The sequence below is a fragment of the Ailuropoda melanoleuca genome, chromosome 14 (genome assembly GCF_002007445.2).
Source record: "Ailuropoda melanoleuca isolate Jingjing chromosome 14, ASM200744v2, whole genome shotgun sequence".
NCBI lineage: Eukaryota > Metazoa > Chordata > Mammalia > Carnivora > Ursidae > Ailuropoda > Ailuropoda melanoleuca.
In genome coordinates, this window is record NC_048231.1 from 55291822 (window position 1) to 55312217 (window position 20396).

At 38.0% G+C, this 20396-nt stretch overlaps 1 protein-coding gene across 3 annotated transcripts in view; it reads left to right on the forward strand.

The window, feature by feature from the left end:
- The window catches only part of MYOM1 (myomesin 1), a 162688-nt gene that overhangs the window by 44620 nt on the left and 97672 nt on the right, over nucleotides 1-20396 (forward strand). For all 3 annotated transcript variants that reach the window (XM_034642225.1, XM_034642227.1, XM_034642226.1), the window contains exons 7-10: nucleotides 5053-5193; nucleotides 9455-9812; nucleotides 10497-10654; nucleotides 18935-19027. In XM_034642225.1, coding sequence (XP_034498116.1) covers nucleotides 5053-5193; nucleotides 9455-9812; nucleotides 10497-10654; nucleotides 18935-19027 — 750 coding nt within the window. The remainder of the gene's footprint in view (nucleotides 1-5052; nucleotides 5194-9454; nucleotides 9813-10496; nucleotides 10655-18934; nucleotides 19028-20396) is intronic.

Sequence of the window (20396 nt, forward strand, 5' to 3'; positions counted from 1 at the left end):
TGCAATACATGCCCTCCTTACTACCCATCACCAGTCTATCCCATTCCCCACCCCCTCCCCTCTGAAGCCCTCAGTTTGTTTCTCAGAGTCCATAGTCTCTCATGCTTCATTCCCCCTTCTGATTACCCCCCTTTCTTTATCCCGTTCTTCCCCTACCGATCTTCCTAGTTCTTATGTTCTATAGATGAGAAAAATCATATGATAATTGTCTTTCTCTGCTTGACTTATTTCACTTAGCATTATCTCCTCCAGTGCCGTCCATGTTGCAGCAAATGTTGAGAATTCGTTCTTTCTTATAGCTGAGTAATATTCCATTGTATATATGGACCACAACTTCTTAATGCATTTATTGAACACCATCGGGCACTGGACACAGTGCAGATACAAAGACAACTGAAACTCTCAGTAGGCAGTGAGAAAGATAGAGAAAGCAATGATGCACTATAACCTGAGCATATAGGGATGGGTGATGCTGGCTTTGGGAGCAGTATCAGCAAAAGACAATGCCTACAGCCCATCAATTTTCTGAAACATGCCAATAGGTTATCACATTTTCAGAAAGTGATATAGCCAATAAGCAGATCCCTACTTAATGTAAGTATGAATAAAGTTACTCATTCTGGGGAACTAGGACAATTTCCCCCAAGTTATGCGATGATTACAAATATAACTTTAGGGAACTAGCATTTTATTTCATGTAAAATTTAATGAGTTTCTTAATGCTATATTTTCAATTGAACTGTGATGATTTCATAACCTGTGAATAAATTCAGGAACAACAAATCACCATGGGAGTCATTACAGGCAGTGTGATACGCTATTACGGTCTCCAAAGTGGGGTGTCCACAAAGGCAAACTGTGGAAATATAGGAAGAAATATTGGCACTGCTATTTTTTTTAAATCAAATTTGGTCTTTATTTTTTTTTAAAGATTTTATTTATTTATTTGACAGAGAGAGACAGCCAGTGAGAGGGGGAACACAAGCAGGGAGAGTGGGAGAGGAAGAAGCAGGCTCCCAGTGGAGGAGCCCGATGCAGGGCTCGATCCCATCACGCCCTGAGCTGAAGGCAGATGCTTAACGACTGAGCTACCCAGGCGCCCCTCAAATTTGGTCTTTCAAATGTTTCTATTGACTGAATGTTTCATAAAGTGTGACTATTTATATAGTAATATATGCATAGAGCATATAAATAAACATATATAGGTGGGATGCCCCCAATATTTTTGGGTTAGGAGTACTCAGTCACAAAAGTCAGAGACCACTGGTATAGTGGTAAGAACACTGACCTAGATGGGTGCTAGTCCCTACTTCAGCTACAACTTGCTGTGTGAATACGGGCAAGTTACAAAGGCACTCTTTTGTCTTCCAAATCTATAAAATGAAGAGCTTGTTATAAATATCCTTGAGCTCTCTTCCAGTTCTGGGATTTTATAAGTGGTTTTGTTCTTTATTTTCCTGTCAAGTATAATTATGAAGTTGAAAGAACAGAAGGTTATCTTTTGTTGTTGTTCAGTTTTTGAATTGGATGAAGGTGTAAGTCTGTTTCTGAGTTCCTGGAATATTTCCAGAGAGAACTCTCTCTACCTTGGCTACATCCCTTCTCTGTGGTGCTGCTGGTTGTAGATGTGATGGTGCCATACACACCATGACATTTCTTTAAGTTCTGTTAAATTTAGGCAAAAATTTAGGCAGAGGGCATACCCCAATTAGTAGCAGAGTGCAAAAATTAGTACTTAGACACAGTTACAGATGTGCAAGTGCATGTATGCACACATAAATCAATCCTTAACGATTGCTTAATTTCATTGCCTTCATAAACTGAAATCAGAAAGCTTCAGGAAAACTTCAACATTTAAGCTCAGTACATAAAGAACATTAATCGTAGTTTTAATAGTTAAAAGACCCAAATAGATCCATGCATATCAAGTTTAGTGTCTACTCAGAAACTGACTTATAAGATGGAGGATTATTTTCAAAATTTAGATATAACTAAAAACCCAAGAGGTTAGCAAAACCTTATTTCATCCTTTTAAAAATTTTATTTAAATTCAAGTTAGTTAACATATTAGTTTCAGGGGTAGAATTTAGTGATTCATCAGTTGCGTATAACACCCAGTGCTCATTCCATCAAGTGCCCTCCTTAATGCCCATTACCCAGTTACCCCATCTTCCCTACCCACCTTCCCTCCAGCAACACTCAGTTTGTTTCCTAGAGTTAAGAGTTTTTTATGATTTGTCTCCCTCTCTGTTTTTATCTTATTTTATTTTTTCTTCCCTTCCCCTAGGTTTATTTGTTTTGTTTCTTAAATTCCACATGTGCATGAAATCACATGGTGTCTTTCTCTGACTGATGTATTTTGCTTCTTATTTCACCCTTTGATATAAATTCAAAAAAAGTTTAAATTTTACATATTCTTCTTAAAACATTCTCCTCTAAAAACAATATTCAACTTTAGAATTCGGTAGAGTATGATGTTAGATTTCAGTGTTCATGGATCATAACAAAATAGACTATTGATGGCTTTTTCTTCAAATAATTAGTTACACTGATTATTATATAGTTTCTTAAAATTTATGTTTCTCTGATTTAGTTTTGTTTGCTATCTTCAATAAGTGAGTTATTGCTCAGTAGTCTGTTGGTATGGTATTTTAACCTCTAATTCCTTATATGCTTTTTTTTTAAGGTTTATTTATTTATTTGAGAGAGAGAGAGAGAGAAAGAGCACAAGTGGGAGAGGCAGAGGGAGAGGGAGAGAATCCCAAGCCTACTCTGTGCTGAGCACGCACAGAGCTCAGAGCTCAACACAGGCCTGATCTCACAACCATGAGATCAGGATCTGAGCCTAAACCAAGAGTTGGCCGCTTAACTGACTGCACCACCCAGGTGCCCTGCATTTTTTTTTATTAGTATTCAAAAGCTTGAAGAAACTGTAAAGAACATAACAAAGATTTTTTTTCTAAATACTTTGGATTTTCTAAATAATACTGTGTAATATAAAACATCATAATGGTTTTTGTGAAGTTTTTTGTTCCAAGTAACATATGAAATGGAAACTGATGATAATGCCATGAATCAGTTTGCCATAAAGCTCAATATTAAAAACCAGCCGCTGTGATTTACCTGTGAGGATGGAATAATCACCTTCTGGCACATTCTGTGTAATAGTGCATCATTTTAAAGATTCATCTTAAAGGGAAAATGACAGAAAAAAAGGAACAACAACACAACAGAAAGAATAACAAATCGTAGCTGTTTCAATGTAAATAAATGTTGAAAATATGAGCTCATGAGAATGACTATAGATCCTAGAATGAAAGTAAAGAAAAAAGAGCAAAAACAGAAAAGTGAGAGCAAAATGAAAAAAAAAATGTGAATATTCTATAAATAGAAAAAAGGAAACTCTTAAACTCCAAAATTAATTTTATTTTGCATGGTAGTGACTTAAAGAGGGGAAGGAAAATACCACTTTAACCTTAGACCTGTATTAGCACAGCTTGTACTTTGCAATCTGCTGGGGTTATAGACTGCAGTCATTTTGCTGCTGCCTGGAACAGGCAGCCAGGAACAAATTTCAGTCAGCCTTCCAACTGGTAACCAATCCTCAAGCTTGAATTCAAGGTTCTAACCTTTAGTTTTAATGCTGATCATAGACTAGGACCTAGACATTCACCCTAAGGAAGGAGCTAGTTAGTGGGAGAGGAAGAAGTTGACCACTCTCTTCTGGGGATCAAAGGCAGTAGCCCACCCTATACCCCCAGGCCCAGAGCCACTGCACACCCCTGTGCTTTCTAGAAGCCCTACAGTTCGGTGCTACTTGTTTAGCAGAGGATAGATTTACTCGCATTATTATGTGTTCCTTTTGCACTATGTTTATGTTTGGCCTGTCTTCTGCTTTTGATTTAGGTCATCTCTTTGCTTTTCCTAATGCTTCTTCAAGATTGAGAAATGGTCAGGTTTGATGGTTTGGAAGTTTTCTCTGTTACAGCTGGGCAGCTTGCTTTTCCCATGCCACATCACATACATGCTTCACTTTCTTCCCAAATTTTCTCTAGACAAGGGGACTTCTTGATACTGTTTTATTTTGGAATCATTTCAAATAACAAGAATAGTACAGAGTTCTGGTAGAGTTCCCTATTGTGAACATCTTTCATTACAATGTAGACCAGGGGCTTTTAACATGAGTCCATGGATTAATTTGAGAGAGTCCAAGAGCTCCTGAAATTTATGCTCACTTGTATATATTTGAATGAAAATGCATTTCATTTCATTCAAGAACTACACAGATTAAGATTGATTGTACTTTTGGTTTTATCAATCCTTTTCTCTAGGTTCAATCTCTGCTCTCATGTTTTCTGCCATGCTAATTTATTTTTTTGTTGTTGTTTATTTAGAACACTGTCTACCTCCAAATGCACATTTGCACAAATGTGCATGGGTGGATTTTTTTGTACAACAGAACTGACCAAGGGGTTCTTTATCACGCCCCTGTAACTCTCTGAATTATTCAACACTATGTGTTCACACAAAATATATTAACTCTTGTTGGATGAACTCAGTGTTTCGTCTAAGAGCGGAGCCTGTCTACACTACATAAAAGCCTCAGAGTTGAACCTAGGAGTCCTGCATCAAAATGATTTGGTGGGGAAGGGAGAAGGGCCCCCTATCCAGAACATTTTATACTTTATCAATCCTCTGAAAAGATTTGGATAAAACGTTTTTATAGATTTCCTAAATTTTGAACATTAACTTAACAGCAAAGGATATTTGGAACTATTACAAAAACACTGCTGTTTTTCCTTGAAACTTTCGGAGGGGCGTGGACAAAGGTATGAAATTACCATAGACCTATTTTTTTCTTGTGTCTATATAGAGTGCATTATATGAGGTCTTTCTCATTCCACTTTAGCTCTAAAGATAAAAGATAATATAACATTAGAAACCTAGGATTCTGTGAAATCTCCCCCAAGTTAAAACTTCCCGGTAGAAGCCCTTTTTAATATTTTCAATGCAGTTTTTGGTTATTACCTAATATTAGGGGTTTGGTTTCAGACTTACAGATTCCAGTCTGATGTTAGAAGATTATTCATCCAAGTTGAGCCCCCAAGCAAAGAGAGCCAAGAAGAGCCTTGTCTCCGGGGAGGAGAAGGAAAATCTACCGAGTGACTATGTAGTGCCCATTTTCTCAGGACGGTAAGTATGCATTCTCTTCCTGACTTTACATATTAGAAAGTGAAGAGTAAATGTTATCAGGCAATGATATAATAATTGCAGCTGACATTTACTGAGTGCTTAAGTATGTACTGATTGAGAAAGGTGTGAGGAACCTTGGAACTCTGCACTGAGGGAGATATGTTCATTGTGAAGATCTGCCATCACCTAGGATGGCTACGTGACAAAAGAGAATGATCAGGAACTTAGTTCTAGTTATGTAACTGACTGAAATTAGAAGGAGAGCATTGGATGCTAGTGATTGGACACTATATATAGTCACTAGAGTAGAAAGAAAAGTTCAAAACCATAAAATACTGGATAACTAAAAATCAGATGTTATATTTAAGCAGGGGGAAACCATTGTGATTACTAGTGTGGTTTCAATTATTATTCATTAGGAGGATAAAAATCTTAGATAGCATAGACTAATTAAAAGAATGGCATCATAATTTGAATGCCTGCCTATTTGCCTAGATTTGTTTAATGTAAAAAAGATTACTGGTTATCTTGAGGCAAACTTCAAACAAAATAATCATGAAATTACAAGTTGTGTTAATGCCAAATTTTTGTATTTATAAGGTAAACGTGTGTGTGTTCTTTTTCTTTTTTTTTTAAATATAAGCCTTTTTGGAATGATTATAATATCTAGAGGAATCTTGAAACCTGTTTGAGACACCAAATTAAGATTTAATGGGAACCTTCAGAGGCTTCCCTGTTTATTTTCCTTTGAACGGAGAACTACCCACAGAGCTAAGGTGATACTCAAAATGAGGGCATCCTGTCAGGGCAAATGCCATCAGGAAATTCAGTAGGCAATGACATGGTTGTCATTGTTGGTGACCTACTTCTGTTTCCCTGTATTTTTCTTCCCATTCTTCTCTGATAGTTCCTTTTGAAATTGTTTCAGAAGCTAATGTCATAATTGCTCTGATTCCAGTTAGGAAGGTAAGGGGATAAATGATATGCTGTTTTTAGCTTTTTCTTTGATATCTTTGATATCTCTGATTTTTTAAGTGAACTTTCCATTGAAATATGCACATATTGTATGCTTACCCAGGCTTAGCCTCTTCACAGCTAGTTTAATATACAATGACATTCTTCATAGGAGATGGCTAGGCTGGAGGAGTTAAAATATTTTATTTTCTGCTTTGTTCCCACTCTGTTTTTTAAAAAATATTTAAAAAGCACATTATCCACTTGTTGAATACTTCCTTTAAGAATAATATAGTGCCCTCTGTGTCTCTCTCTATAGCCTCTAGTTTAAAATCCGATCTATCTGATATGAAAATTGCTACTCCAGCTTTCTTTTGAGGTCCATTTGCGTGGAAGATGGTACTCCATTCCCTTACTCTAAGTCTGAATGCATCTTTGGGTTCAAAATGAGTCTCTTGTAGACAGCAAATGGATGGGTCATGTCTTTTTATACAATCTGCAACCCTGTGGCATTTTATGGGAGCATTCAAGCTGTTGACGTTGAGACTGCATAATGAGAGATATGATTTTAATGATGCCATGTTGCCAGTAAAGTCTTTGTTTGTATCGGTTGTGACTTTCTGCTCTGTATCATTCTTGGGGCCTTTTTACCTTTATAGAAACCCCCTTAATATCTCCTGTAGGGCTGGTTTCGTGGTTACGGAATTGGTTAATGACTGGCGATTTACATCGGAATCTGGGGATGTACTGTATGGTGACTAACATAATATAATAAAAAATCATTAAAAAAAAAGACCATGATAAAAAGCACATTAACTTAGCATTAACTTACATGGCATACCTTTCCATCTGTCTACCACATGAAATGAGGCTTCTCACTTTCAGTGACTTCTTTCTTCTAAACGAAACCATTTTGTCTCCTCAAGGGCAGTCTCAAGAAATGATCATTTACAAAACAAACTGTAATAAAAGAAAATGCAAAGAAAAATTTATCTTCTTGGTTTTATTTCTAGTTCTCCTTTTCTCCTTTTTTAATATGGATCCATCTCCTATATTCTACTACTGTGTTGAAAGTAACACTTCATAATGGTGTTGACAGTATTAACAATCTAAGAAGGAGATGGGGGGGTAAATGAACCTTTGTTGAGTACCGATTGTTTTTTGAGAATCTAATTAGATGCTTTATATAAACTATCTTGCTAAGTTCTCAATACAGCCCTAGAGCTGTATTAGTATACCAATTTATGGACAAGGAAGTTAAGGTTCAGTGACTTGCTGAAAGTTACATGACTGGCAGTGGAAGAGCTCAGTCGGCTGAGGATTGGCCAATGCAACCTCCACTGCACCCTGTGATTATAGTATGTTTCTGGGAAACTGTTTCTTCTGGATGGCACTTGAAAATTTCACTTCTTGTACTCAGATAAATTAAGTTAATTTTGTGTCACCAACAAGTTTTTGAGTTGAGATAGAGTATTGGGGAGGTGTGAAATTCATCTTAAATTTATAGCGGTATAGTTTTGTCAACATGGTAGCATCATATTCTTGCTTTTGTACCCAGATTATAGCAATGTTATCACCGACATACACTTATATTTACTTAAAGAAAAATATTCCTGCTATCCTGGGTCAAAATATTTTTTAAGTGTATTTCAGGTCTCATGTCAAATAATTACAGTCTTCCTGAGGTTTATCTTATTTGCCATGAAAAAGTTAAGACCAGGACTTCATTCTGCCCTCTAGAGCTATGTCACCTTAGAGGTAATGTGAGCTTAAAGTTCTCTTATTTAAGAATTGTCTCAACTCAGGGGAAGACTAGCATTGAATAAAATCTATTATTATATATATCGAATCATATTTCAAAGATCGTTTCAAATCTATTATATATTTACCTCTATATGGAATTCCAAGCAGATTCTCATGACGATTTGTCTTGTATTCACTTATTAATTCATTCACTTCCTATCTCATTAAAAAGAAATTAGAGATAATTATTTCAGGACACTAAACTGAAAATCTCCCATCTTCCTTTTTCTAAAAATTATAGCAGATATATTACTCACTTTCTTGGTAAAGACTACCTTATTAATATTTGGAGAGATAGAGATAAGGAAAAAGAAATTAAACTTTACTCACTAAGTTTAATGAGAAACAAAGTGGACTAATCTTGTCTACCAGATGTTTTAGTAAAATTCCATGAGAAATTTCAAACTTGGGCAAATATTGAGCCCTATTTTTCAGCAAACTACACAGATTCTGGTACCAGAAATTTATAAACATAATGTCAATATTTACTTAATTTTGGAAGTAATTATTCTTACTGGAAAATCAAAGGGAAATTTCAACCTTCAGAGGTCTAAGGAGACTCAATTTCAAGAATATCTTCAATATAATCATTATACTTCCTCATTGTTGGGCTTGACCACAAAGGAGTTGAAGGAGGTTAAAAATAATCTACGTTTTTAACAACATTAATAAATAATAGCACAATTTCTATCATAAACTACTACATTAGGCACAGCACTTTTAGATGTTACCACTCACTTGCCATCATCATTAATTACGAACAAAAATAAGTCACTTTTATAAACGTCACCACTTCAAATGCAATTTTGGGCATTTTTTTTCTTATCAGCACAAATGAAGATTGTTGTTAAATATGTTTACACACACGCACACACACACACATACATGCACAAATAACCTTTAAAAACCTCAGTAGGCATAAGGATCTCATGTAAATTTAGAATTTATTTATATGTGCAACCGCTCTGGGCAGTGCATTATATCAGCTGAGTTATAGAATCCAGATCAAGCACATAGTCCCATATTGGGATCACAGGCACACAAACGATATCTCATTTTACAATATCATCCTTTCTGGAAGGAAAGTCAAACTTAATCTTTTATTATAGATTAAATCCTGCTTAAATACCCTAAAGAAACCAATGAAGTGACCTTAAGCAAGTTATCTAATTTCTCTGAGCCTTGTTACCATATGTCTAAAATAGAAATGATAGAGTTTACCTCATAGGGTTATTGCAGGCATAAAATGAGATAATGTATGTAAAGAAGCACTTGGCAACACCGTGGCCATAGTAGGTATTATTGTTGTTACCATTATGGGTTAAGGTAATGATCACTTCTCTATGTGAAGAGTTAGCTCCTGATTTACCAGGTTTTTCTTTGTCAGGTTTTCTTTAGGCACGGTACACAATGTCTAAGTTCTGATACTTTGAACTTAGTAAAAATTAGGCAATCCTATCACAGCCATCCACAGTATCCATGTTTTGCTCTTATTATATTTTAGCCAAGTGCATGTCAGTGGAATTACAGATACGGAAGAAGAAAGAATTAAAGAAGCTGCTGCTTACATAGCCCAGAGGAATCTTCTTGCTAGTGAAGAGGGAATCACAGCATCCAAACAGTCCGCTGTATCCAAACAGTCCGCTGTATCCAAGCAGTCTGCTGTATCCAAACAGTCCGCTGTATCCAAACAGTCTGCTGTATCCAAGCAATCTGCTGTATCCAAGCAATCTGCTGTATCCAAACAGTCCTCAGCATCCAAACAGTCTACATCCACTCTTCACCAGGAGGAAGCTTTTGAGAAGAAGTCAAGGAAAGTAGCAATTCGAGAGAAGGCCGAACGCCTGTCGCTGACAAAAACAGTAAGAAAAGCCAATTTAATGTAATTTACAAATGCAAAGATGCATGTAACATTATGTGTGTGTGTACATATAGATTTATTTGTTTTGAATGAAGAAATACATAGCCTTATGGGGAACAAAACTAAAGAAAACAACATCAAAATGTATATGGGTCAAAGAAAGACAGACCTAGTAGTTTTAAACTCCATGAAATTTTAGGTTCTACAGAAATTATGGTTCTACCGAACCTTAAGAAATCCACCTTAGGGGAAAGTAAAATATGTTGCTGAGCATAGAATGTTAAAAATTAAATGTATCTTTTTAAAAGGGGAAAAGACGGGTGCCTGGGTGGCACAGCTGGTCAAGTGTCTGACTCTTGATTTCAGCTCAGGTCATGATCTCAGGGTCCCAGGATTGAGCCCTGTGAGGAGCCCTGAGTGGAGCTGGACGTGGGGTTCCATGCTCAGCACAGAGTCTGCTTGCTCCTCTCCTTCCCCTTCTGTTGCTCCCCCTCCCCTTGCTTAAATAAATAAATAAATAAATAAATAAATAAAATCTTTTTTAAAAAAGGGGGAAAAGGGAAGGCCTTTGGCCTAAATACAAAAATAAGCCTCCAAGTGGAAAAATGATAATTTGGGTTTTTATTTGTTATTTTAGTAGCACAGGTTACTTTGATATCATAATATTTTGATTTTTTTTTTATAGTTAGAAGAAACCGAGGCATTTCATAGAAAGTTGAATGAAGATCATCTTCTCCATGCTCCTGAATTTGTTATTAAACCTCGTTCCCACACTGTTTGGGAGAAAGAAAATGTAAAATTACATTGCTCTGTATCCGGCTGGCCAGAACCTCGTGTCACATGGTATGTTATCTATATGAAAATTACTCATAGAATCTCTTACACAAAACTAATTTTATCTCTAGTGAAGATATTCGGCATTGTGAATATGCAAGAGTCAATGAAAGTACCTATAAGTTTGTATAGATTTTTTATATAGTGAGGAAAGGATACCAGGATGAATATATTATAAATGAGAAGAAAGAACAGTCTCGTGTACATTATGATATATTATGATACTTCATAATCCTGTTATAAAAGGGGTCTTTATCTTACACAGAGTATTAAAATGTAGTAAACGTACTTACGTACAAAGAAAATATATGGCTATAACTGCTATGGGCCATAAAATTTAAATAAAAATTTGCTCCCATGCAGTATAGGTATTATTTTGTGACCAGAAGCAATACTCTTTTAAAAAAAAGTTAAAACCCAGAGGTCTTCATCTCTACTCCTCAAATGAGCTGAGGTCTCAACATGCTCTCTAAAGCCAAATAAAAGAGGGAACTGGATGAAAGATATTACTTAGTACGGGGTCTTAAGAATTTTCTTTCCATAAAGAATAAGCTCCCATTTTCTCTTTCCATCGTATATCGTATTAAAATTGTCAATGACTTCATGATCCCTAAACTCCAAACTTTCCTGTTATATGTCATGAATACCTGCCACAGACAGCAGAAGTATGAAAATGGTGGAGCCAACCTCCAAAGATGTTTTCTGTTTAATTCCCTGAAATGGGTATTTTGCATGCTGTTTCCTTATCCTCAGGAGTGGTGGTAAATGCACCCTGTGTTGCAATATAAATGCTACATGGAATGTCATTGCCGCTGGCAGAGGGCCTGATTCCTTCTTTCTTGTCCATTATCTCTGTTGGTTAGACACCTGGCTAGGACTAACGGAGGTCACTGACAAGGGACATATTTCAATGAAGATGAAGTTTAAAAAAAAATCAATTTACAAGCTATAAAGTATAAAGGTATACTATATGAAGCTAGGAATCAGTCAGTCTTGGCCCCACCTTTCTCTGTGACTATGGAGTTGCATACTTTGGCCCATTAAAGGGCTATTTCCTCTTAAGAAACTGATTACTTCCCACCTCATAAAAAAAACTCCATACTTTCTGATTGAAATGTGTGAAGAACAACAAATTTCTAGCTCTAAGAAATATTATTTGGTCATTAAGAAATTCCTCTTCCGGGGCGCCTGGGTGGCACAGCGGTTAAGCGTCTGCCTTCAGCTCAGGGCGTGATCCCAGCATTATGGGATCGAGCCCCACATCAGGCTCCTCTGCTATGAGCCTGCTTCTTCCTCTCCCACTCCCCCTGCTGGCTCGCTGGCTGTCTCTATCTCTATCAAATAAATAAATAAAATCTTTAAAAAAAAAAAAAAGAAAAAAAGAAATTCCTCTTCCCTTATGAATTAAAATGCACTACTGATAAATGAATAATTGGAGTCCTTAATCAAGTAGATATATTATTGCACAATATTCTTTTTTTCCCCCTGCTTTTTAAAAATTAGAGTTAAAGACGATTTTCAAAAGGATACAAAGGAACTTCTGGGAGATAAATACTAATCTCTTAAGCATTTTTTTAAATTAAATACATACCTGCTAAAATACAATACAACCATGCCATGTACCACTGATGGTGTTACTGAGCCAGAGAGATGTGTTTTCACGAAGGCAGAGCTCAAATTCTGTCAGAGATTAAACTCCTGTGTCACGTTTTGTTGGCTGGAAAAGGAGTGATTTAAAAACAAGCAAAAAATCTAAAAATCCCCACAAAAATATGAGATGACTAAATTGTCAACTCTTTGAATTCTAGTTAAATTGGAAAATAGAAATACTGTCAATTTTCAGTTATTCTCACTAATGGAGCTGAGAAGTAGCATGATTGGCTCCCCAACTCTTTCACATCTGGCTTTGAAATATTTTTTTTTCTTAACAGTGAACTATATCCCAGGGGCTCGTTTTAAACAAAAATGGAGATATAGACACAATATTTGACTCAGGAACGATTGGGAAGCTGTTCATTTATTGGAACAAGTCTTCTCAAGTTCCTAAACATCCTTTAGTGCTTGGAGGAGACAACTCCATTCTTTATAAAATTCTCCCCATAGGGATAGATCAGAGCATTTCACAGAAAATCCTGTTGCCTTGCAAGCCAAGTGGAAAGTAAATATGAAAACAAAAGAACCAGTGGGCCACTAAGAAAATAGTCAACTGTACTTCAGAGAGCAAGATTTGCCCCTGGATAAGGCTTAAATTTAGACAGTCAGCTAGCAGGTAACTGAAAATTAGCTATGGCAGTAAACAAGGTCAGATCCAGGTTTTGTGGGGCACGAAGCTCATACAATTTGGGGGCACTCTTTACAAAAAAGAATGTTAATAATAGAAATTAGGCAGTGAGGCTTGAGGAGACCCATGCTGGTGAGAGATGCTGGAACTCTGTTGGCCTCCAGGTAAACCCACCCCTAGGAGTAAACCTCTGTATGGGCTTCGTGTACCTTCCTGGGTATGCTGCCTTTTAAAAAATAATCATTAAACGAAGCTCTGATTTACTTCATAACACTGGTACAGAGTACCCCGTCTTCAATAAGCATGCATCCCTCAATGAGCAGGGGACCCACAACCCAAGCACAAACCAAGGTTGTTGGTGATTCCTTTGCTGGCATTGATGTCTTTTTGTTACTCAACTGTAGCTTTCTGGGCCTGACACCAAGTACAAGTATGAAAGAAATAACTGGGGATGACCTTCCTGAATAGAAGGAGGTAAATCATGGGAATAAGTTTGTGACGATGCTTTCTGCAGCCATGCTGCCTTGTCATGCTGGCTTGTAGCTGTTAGGTCCTTAGCCATGTTTTTCAAGGTCGTGTGTGCCTGGGGCCTGGCTCCCTTAGAGCCCCTTCCAAAGAGGGTTAAGTTCCAAGTTTCCACTAAGCACCCTCGGGACATGGAAGTCCCTGAGGTCTAACAAATGATACGAACACGCAGCAGCTGCTCTTTGGCCAATCCCATGTACTGACCAAGTCTGTCTAAATGGATAGAGGTTACCCAGAAATCACTAAATGACAGGAGCACATATCACTCATCAGGGCCAGGTGCAGAGACGCCAAAGGACACCGTCCAATTCCCAAGTCACTTTAAGAGCAGAAGGAAACCTGTTTAGGCGTTGGGTCCAGGAGAAAAGTTAGTTGCAAGGATGCTTCTGCACAACCACAGTGAAGCTGGCCATCTTGAAGGAGGGCTTTGTCAACACAAAAGGAGATGTATATATGTGGTGAAAAATGCCAAAGTTGTTTTACTTAATTTACTAGGCTATGTTTATGTAATAACTTGTATAATAGGCTATATATTGGTTTAAAAGAAGAGGAGAAAAATTTATGTTTGTATTTGTTTTACTTGCGTAAAGAAACTCTGGAAGGATTCGTAAGAACCCAAGGAGAACAGTTAGCTGTGGGAATGACTGGGTGGAAGACAGACACGTTTGAAGGAGACTGTTCCCTGTGTACCTTTTATACTTTCTGGTTCTTGGACCACATAAGTGTATCGCCTTTTCAGATTTTTTAAAGTATATGAAATAGGGGAGAAGAGGAAAAGTTCTCTTTTTGGAAAGGAAGGAATTGAGTTAATTTTATACTTTTTAAAAAAAAGAGCCCGATTTAATTGGATTTCCAGTCCAAAGTCTAGATCAATTTTGTCAATGAAAACCTGGATTGTAATCTGTGGGGAGATTCATGCAAACTCACTGGAGCAATGTGTTGGTATTAGTGAGTAGCATTTCATTCATGTACTCACTCAACACCCATGTTTTTGGATCTATCTGTGAATACTAGGCTGGATCATCAAGCAGGACACTTAAAATACTTGTTCGGAATTCTTCACGTTGCTCCTAAAGTTACTGTCAAATAGACACTTAAAGAAATTTGTCATTCGGCATGATAATAGTTCAAAACCTCAGAATAAAATAGTATGAGAAATGTATTTCAGGAAGAGTCGAGATTTGGAAAAGTCTTATTCTGTTTTTGTAAATTATGAGAATTTATAAATTCCATAATAGAATCATCCATTGAATTTGTTTACAAGATTAGAGTTATCCACGATGTTATTCAAATTTAGCAATTACTACCGTATTATCGTTGGAAAACAACTACATTTAAAAGAGTTTAAAATTAACATTATTTATAATTTATAATCACTTCCCAACATAAAGGTTTGGGGTTTTATTTTAGATTTTTCTTATTTATTTAAGCCCAAAGTCTAACCTAATGTGACAGACCTCTCTCAGCTAACTGGTTTTTAAAGTGGGTAATAGCTATTTATTAAAAATACAAAGTTGGATTCTAAATAGTAATCACAGTTTATGGTGAGACTCAACATGTTAAAGATCATTTTGGCATGCATTATTCTTTGATAGAAAAAATCAGAATGAACCTTTTTGCCTGATCATGCTGTACACTGCCAAAGAGCTTCCACTATAATCCCTCGTTATCGAGTCAGCCCAAGACCCAGACATTTATTTGGGGAAATGAAGTCTGTGTTTTACACACATAAAGAAAGAATATTATTCTACAAATACTTACGGTATAATGAAAGCTCATTAAGTAGTTCATAAACTCTACATGAGAATGATAAGGAAAATGGTGTATATGTGAACATTCACAAGAATTTCAGAAGCCTTGGGGCACCTGGATGGTGCAGTTGGTTAAGCCTCCAACTCTTGGATTTGGCTCAGGTCTTGATCTCAGGGTCACGATCGCAGGGTCCTGAGATCGAGCCCACGTAGTCATAGGGCTCCCTGCTCAGCAAGGAGTCTACTTTCCCTCTCTTTCTCTCTCCCTCTTCTCCTCCCTCCATTCATGCACACTCTCTGTCTTTCTGAAATAAATAAATAAATCTTAAAAAAAAAAAAAAAAAGAATTTCAGAAGCCTCTTGACAAAGAATCCCAGAGTGTAGGTTACTCTCCAAAATTAGCCTCTGACTGGCCTGTTTGGAATTTCACTTTCCAGAAATAACAAGCTCTGAAGACTATACAGAGCAGGCCAAAAATCCTTTTCTTCCCTGACTTCATCTTGGAGGATGGATAATCTCAAAGTGACCCCAACCCTGAATGACTAGGTCAAGTTCTCGGAGAAGAGAAGAGAGTTGCTTCCTAACTCAATCCTTGTCTGCTGCTTTACACAGGCTTTTCTTACACTGACATCTGGAGTTCCAGAGAAAAGACTAGAAGATCCTCAAAGTGTTATGTATCATGTGTGTGTAAATTTTAAACCAACTTCTTGGGCCAGGTGGTCCCATTAGAAAAGTCATGGGTATTTAGCTGAGGAAAGGCATTAAGGCGCTAAGTGGGGTAGTACTGGAAAGCAAGGAAGATGAAGCAACCCCTAGGAGCTACCAGATGCTGTTTTAACTGAGAGTTTATGGAGATATGAACAACATTTTCAGTCAGAAGCCAAATCGAGTGTCACTAAATTGGTTGCTCAAGTACCACTTGCCATAGCCTTCGGTGTCATATTTCTCTCCTTATGCTAAAAAGAACCACCGAAAACACCCCAGCTCAGGCACAAACCTGAGCAAGAGGGAGCTTTTGAGTCAAGTGTGAAATTACTGAGACCAATTTCTTCTGAAGAACATGCTGATTAACTTGTTCTACCCTGTCATTCATCAAAACAAGGAATGTTTGAAATTAGGAGGGGCTAGCAGATTTCTTTTTCTAGGCCATCTCTGCTCAAACAGCCCTGTCTGCCTGGAGCTCTGTGGTGAGACAGCCGGCTGAGGACGCTTCGGGGCTGGCAGGGAACAGCGAGTGCTTCTGCCGTGGGTGGGGTAGAAGGTTGTGCCTCCCCACCCGCCACATAGCTGTGATTCCTGAGCTAGTGCGACCCTCTCATTTCACATCTGAGGGAACCGAGACACAAAGAGCCTCTCTTGGCTCTCTTGGCATGTACTTATTTTAAACTATCCATATCATGAAGTACGTGTTTGTCAGAGCTCTGTTCCTTCGGCCAAACGTTATGAAGCCACAACTAATCTATTGTTACACAATAATTCTGTTCAAGCCAATTTAACAAACACTGAGTGCCTAATATTTGCCCATGACTCATCCTTCCTTGAGAGTGGGAATAAAAGTAAATATGGATCAGACACAACCCCTGTCACCAGGGCAATGACAGCTTAATGGAAGAGATACATACCACCATAATCTGGTGAATTTTCTATCTTGCAGCTTGAACCAAGTAACACTGGTGTAGAGAGGCAGGAACAATTAATATCATGTGGGATTTCAGGGAGGAGTTTATTGAAGAAAGGGCATTTGATCTGAACCTCAAAGGATGAGCTGGAATTTTGCTAGGTATAGAAGTAGAATGACACATTTTTTAAAGAATAGAACATGAATATGTTTTAGGGACAAAGGGTCTGTTTGTGTGTTTGTGTAAGCTCGGGAGAGAAAGGAACTGACTGAAGATTATTTCCTTTCTTTCTCTCTCTTTCTACCACTTTCCCTGCTCCCAAACCTCTTTATAACCATTTCCAGAAGTCTGAAGAAATAAAATGCAGCTAAACAGAGAATATTTAGGAAATGGAAGCATCATATGTTGTCACGAGCTGGGTGCTTGGGTTCAAGTATCAGCTCTGCTATCTAGCTGTGTGAACTGGGGCAAGTTATTTAACCTCTTCGTGCCTTGGTTTCTTCATCTGAAAAATGATGTTAAAAATAGTGCTATCTCAGGCAGTTGTTAAGAATTGAATTTTCTTCTTTTTTTTGAGATTTTATTTATTTATTTGCCAGAGAGAGTGAGAAAGAGCACAAGTAGGGGGGAGGGACAGAGGAAGAGGGAGAAGCAGACTCCCGAGCCCGATGGGGGACTCAATACCTGGACCCTGGGATCATGACTGAGCCAAAAAAGTGGACGCTTAACTGACTGAGCCACCCAGGTGCCCCAAGATTGAATTTTCTGATCTATGCATAAAGCACTTAGAACCTTGCTTGGCTCATAGTAAATGCTCTGTCTCAGTTGTGGTTATTAGCGTTATTTATGTTATCCGTGCACATGAAGTGGGGTGTCTGAAGGGGAAACAAGTGAAATCTAGCTCTTCTTTTGGACAGAACATGACTTCAGCAGAAAAGCCTGGTCTGGCACCATAGTCATTGGCTACTGAGAGCATGAGGACATGGTGAAGAATAAAGATGTCACTTCCAAACTCAAGAGATGGTGACTCAGGAAAGGTCCCTCCATGTAGGCCTGCCCTCTGAGGGCTGAGAGGCTTAACCAGGAATAGGACAGTCAGAAAAAGGGACTTTCTCAGCTTTTATTTGTCAGACTTTTCCTTTCATGATTGACATTAAGTTCTTCCAAGCCGAGAGCCATGCTTGCTTTTAACAGAACAAAACACTTAAATATAAGAGTTTTCAATACAATGACATTGTTTTTAACAACATGCAAGACTATTAGTAGGAAGAATGTTTTGCTTTCATCCTACACAGACAGCCAACAATAAAACCCCCAACACAAAGCCTTCCTTTCTGTCTTCTCAACAATGGACAAGTTTTTCTTTAGGTCTTTGACTGAAGTATAATATACACAAAAAGTATATATTACATATAAATGTAGAGCTTCAATGAGTTTTTGTAGACTGCACACACCCATGTCACCAGCACCCAAACAAGAAACCAAACAATATCAGCACCCAAGATGCATCCTTCATATCTGCTCTACACCCCAGGGAAATCACGCTCCGGATTTCTAACAGCAGTAATTTGGTCTTGTGTGGTTTTGTACTTTATATAAACGCAATCATTATACTATGTACTCATTTTTTTAAGATTTTTAAAATTTATTTGAGAGAGACAGAGAGAGAGCAAGCAGACTCCCTGCTGAGCAGAGAGCCTAACACAGGGCTCCATCCTAGGACCCCAAGCTCAAGACCTGAGCCAAAGACAGATGCTTAACCGACTGAGCCACCCAGGCTTCCCTATACTGTGTACTCTTTCGTGTCTGGCTCTTTTCACTCAACATTGTATATGTGAGACTCCACCACACTGTTATGAATGGTCAACTTCTTCAATATAATTTTTATGATTATGAAGAGAGGAAAGCACGCTCATTGAGAAGTTTTATTGTATTTATAGTGCATTTTATTTAATCTGCTGTAGATCTGTATTTATTGAATAGATGCTGTGGCTAATCTCAGTGCTGTGTTTATAGGTGTTCCTTCAAGAACAAGAATCACGTGTGTGTGTGCTTTTAATCATAAAGCTATTTACATTTCAACTTACTTCGCCTTGTTTCCATTGTCTCACAGGTATAAAAACCAGGTGCCAATCAACATCCACGCAAACCCTGGAAAATACATCATTGAGAGTCGATATGGAATGCACACTCTGGAGATCAATGCGTAAGAGGATGTCAGGGTCCATGTGTGTCACTTGACAATTGCCTGGGGAGGCGTCTCAGCAGTTAACAACCGCTGTCCCCCTTTCTTCCCAATGTGACATGGTCACAAAGTCATCTTATGTTTGAATTTAATTAGAGATGATGAGAAAAAAATTAATTTGTACCTTTTAGCTTATCCTTTTATATACTTGAGAGCTTTTCTTAGACATTAGTGAGAAAATAAGTTATATACATAGGCATTTATATTTAGTTATCCTTCTCCATTCCAAGTCAATATCATCATCATCATCATCCTTTTTTGCCCTGAATCCATGAAGACCATGGAGATTGTGGTGGGTAGCACTACAAATAAGCTGCCCTGGGATAAATTCTCTCCTTCAGCTCCCCAGGAAGTGCAGGAAACTATGCACCCACCTGTCAGCATGCAGATGGAGGCAGGACTGGACATGGGGATGTTTTTAAAGCAAAATCCAAAGCAAAATTTGAAAGCCAAACCCACATCAAAATTTCTAAGTCCCCAAACATTTATTCTATCTCCTAATATGGTTTTGAAATCCAAGCCTGGTTATGTAGATGAAGAAGTCCCACCATTTTCAGTTCACCTGAAACCATGACATGCTGAGATGTCAGAGTAAAATTTATATCGTTCTGATCAGAGCAGGTGACACACGTGATCCTGGGTTTCAAGCAGAACCCTAGGGCCCTGGGACATTGGCCAAGTACTGACCTTTACCTTAAGTCACTTCAGTTCTGCCGGTTGGTGGTTCTGCGAGGCTGCAGTGAGCTACCTGGTTGCTTTATAATTAAATGGTTTTGAGAAAAGCAACCATGGTTGTGTTCCTGGAGTACTGTTGATGTCCATAAAATTTCAGTGAGAAATAAGTTTTTATAAATGATGCTAAATCCAGGTCAATGAAGAACACAGACACTGGTTGTGATAAGACACAAAATGACCTGCTTTGAAATCTTAGCTTGTTCACCTCTGTGAGATCATTCTTTCTCTTACTTCACTATTAAACACATCCCGATTTCTGTATTATAACTTATAGGAACTTCCAGGTGTCACTGCTGAGTTGTGTTGTGGGCTGAAACTCCCAAGTGTGACCTAAACCTTAGCTGAGTTGAGAGATAAACACCATATTTGTGCTTTGAAGCCTGAACACTGAACACACATTAGACAGACCCAGATCCGGTTTAAAGCTCAGGGAGGCTGTGGGAGTCCTGGGGGAGAGGCTGTGTCTTTCCCTTTCTGTCGCCCTGTTGCCCCCAGACTGAAACTCTCCCCAAGGGAGGCCAGCAGGAAAGTTGTACCCTTGGGGTGCTCTGGGAAGCTACCTGCATGGCCAGACATTTTCTGCTCCTGACACCAC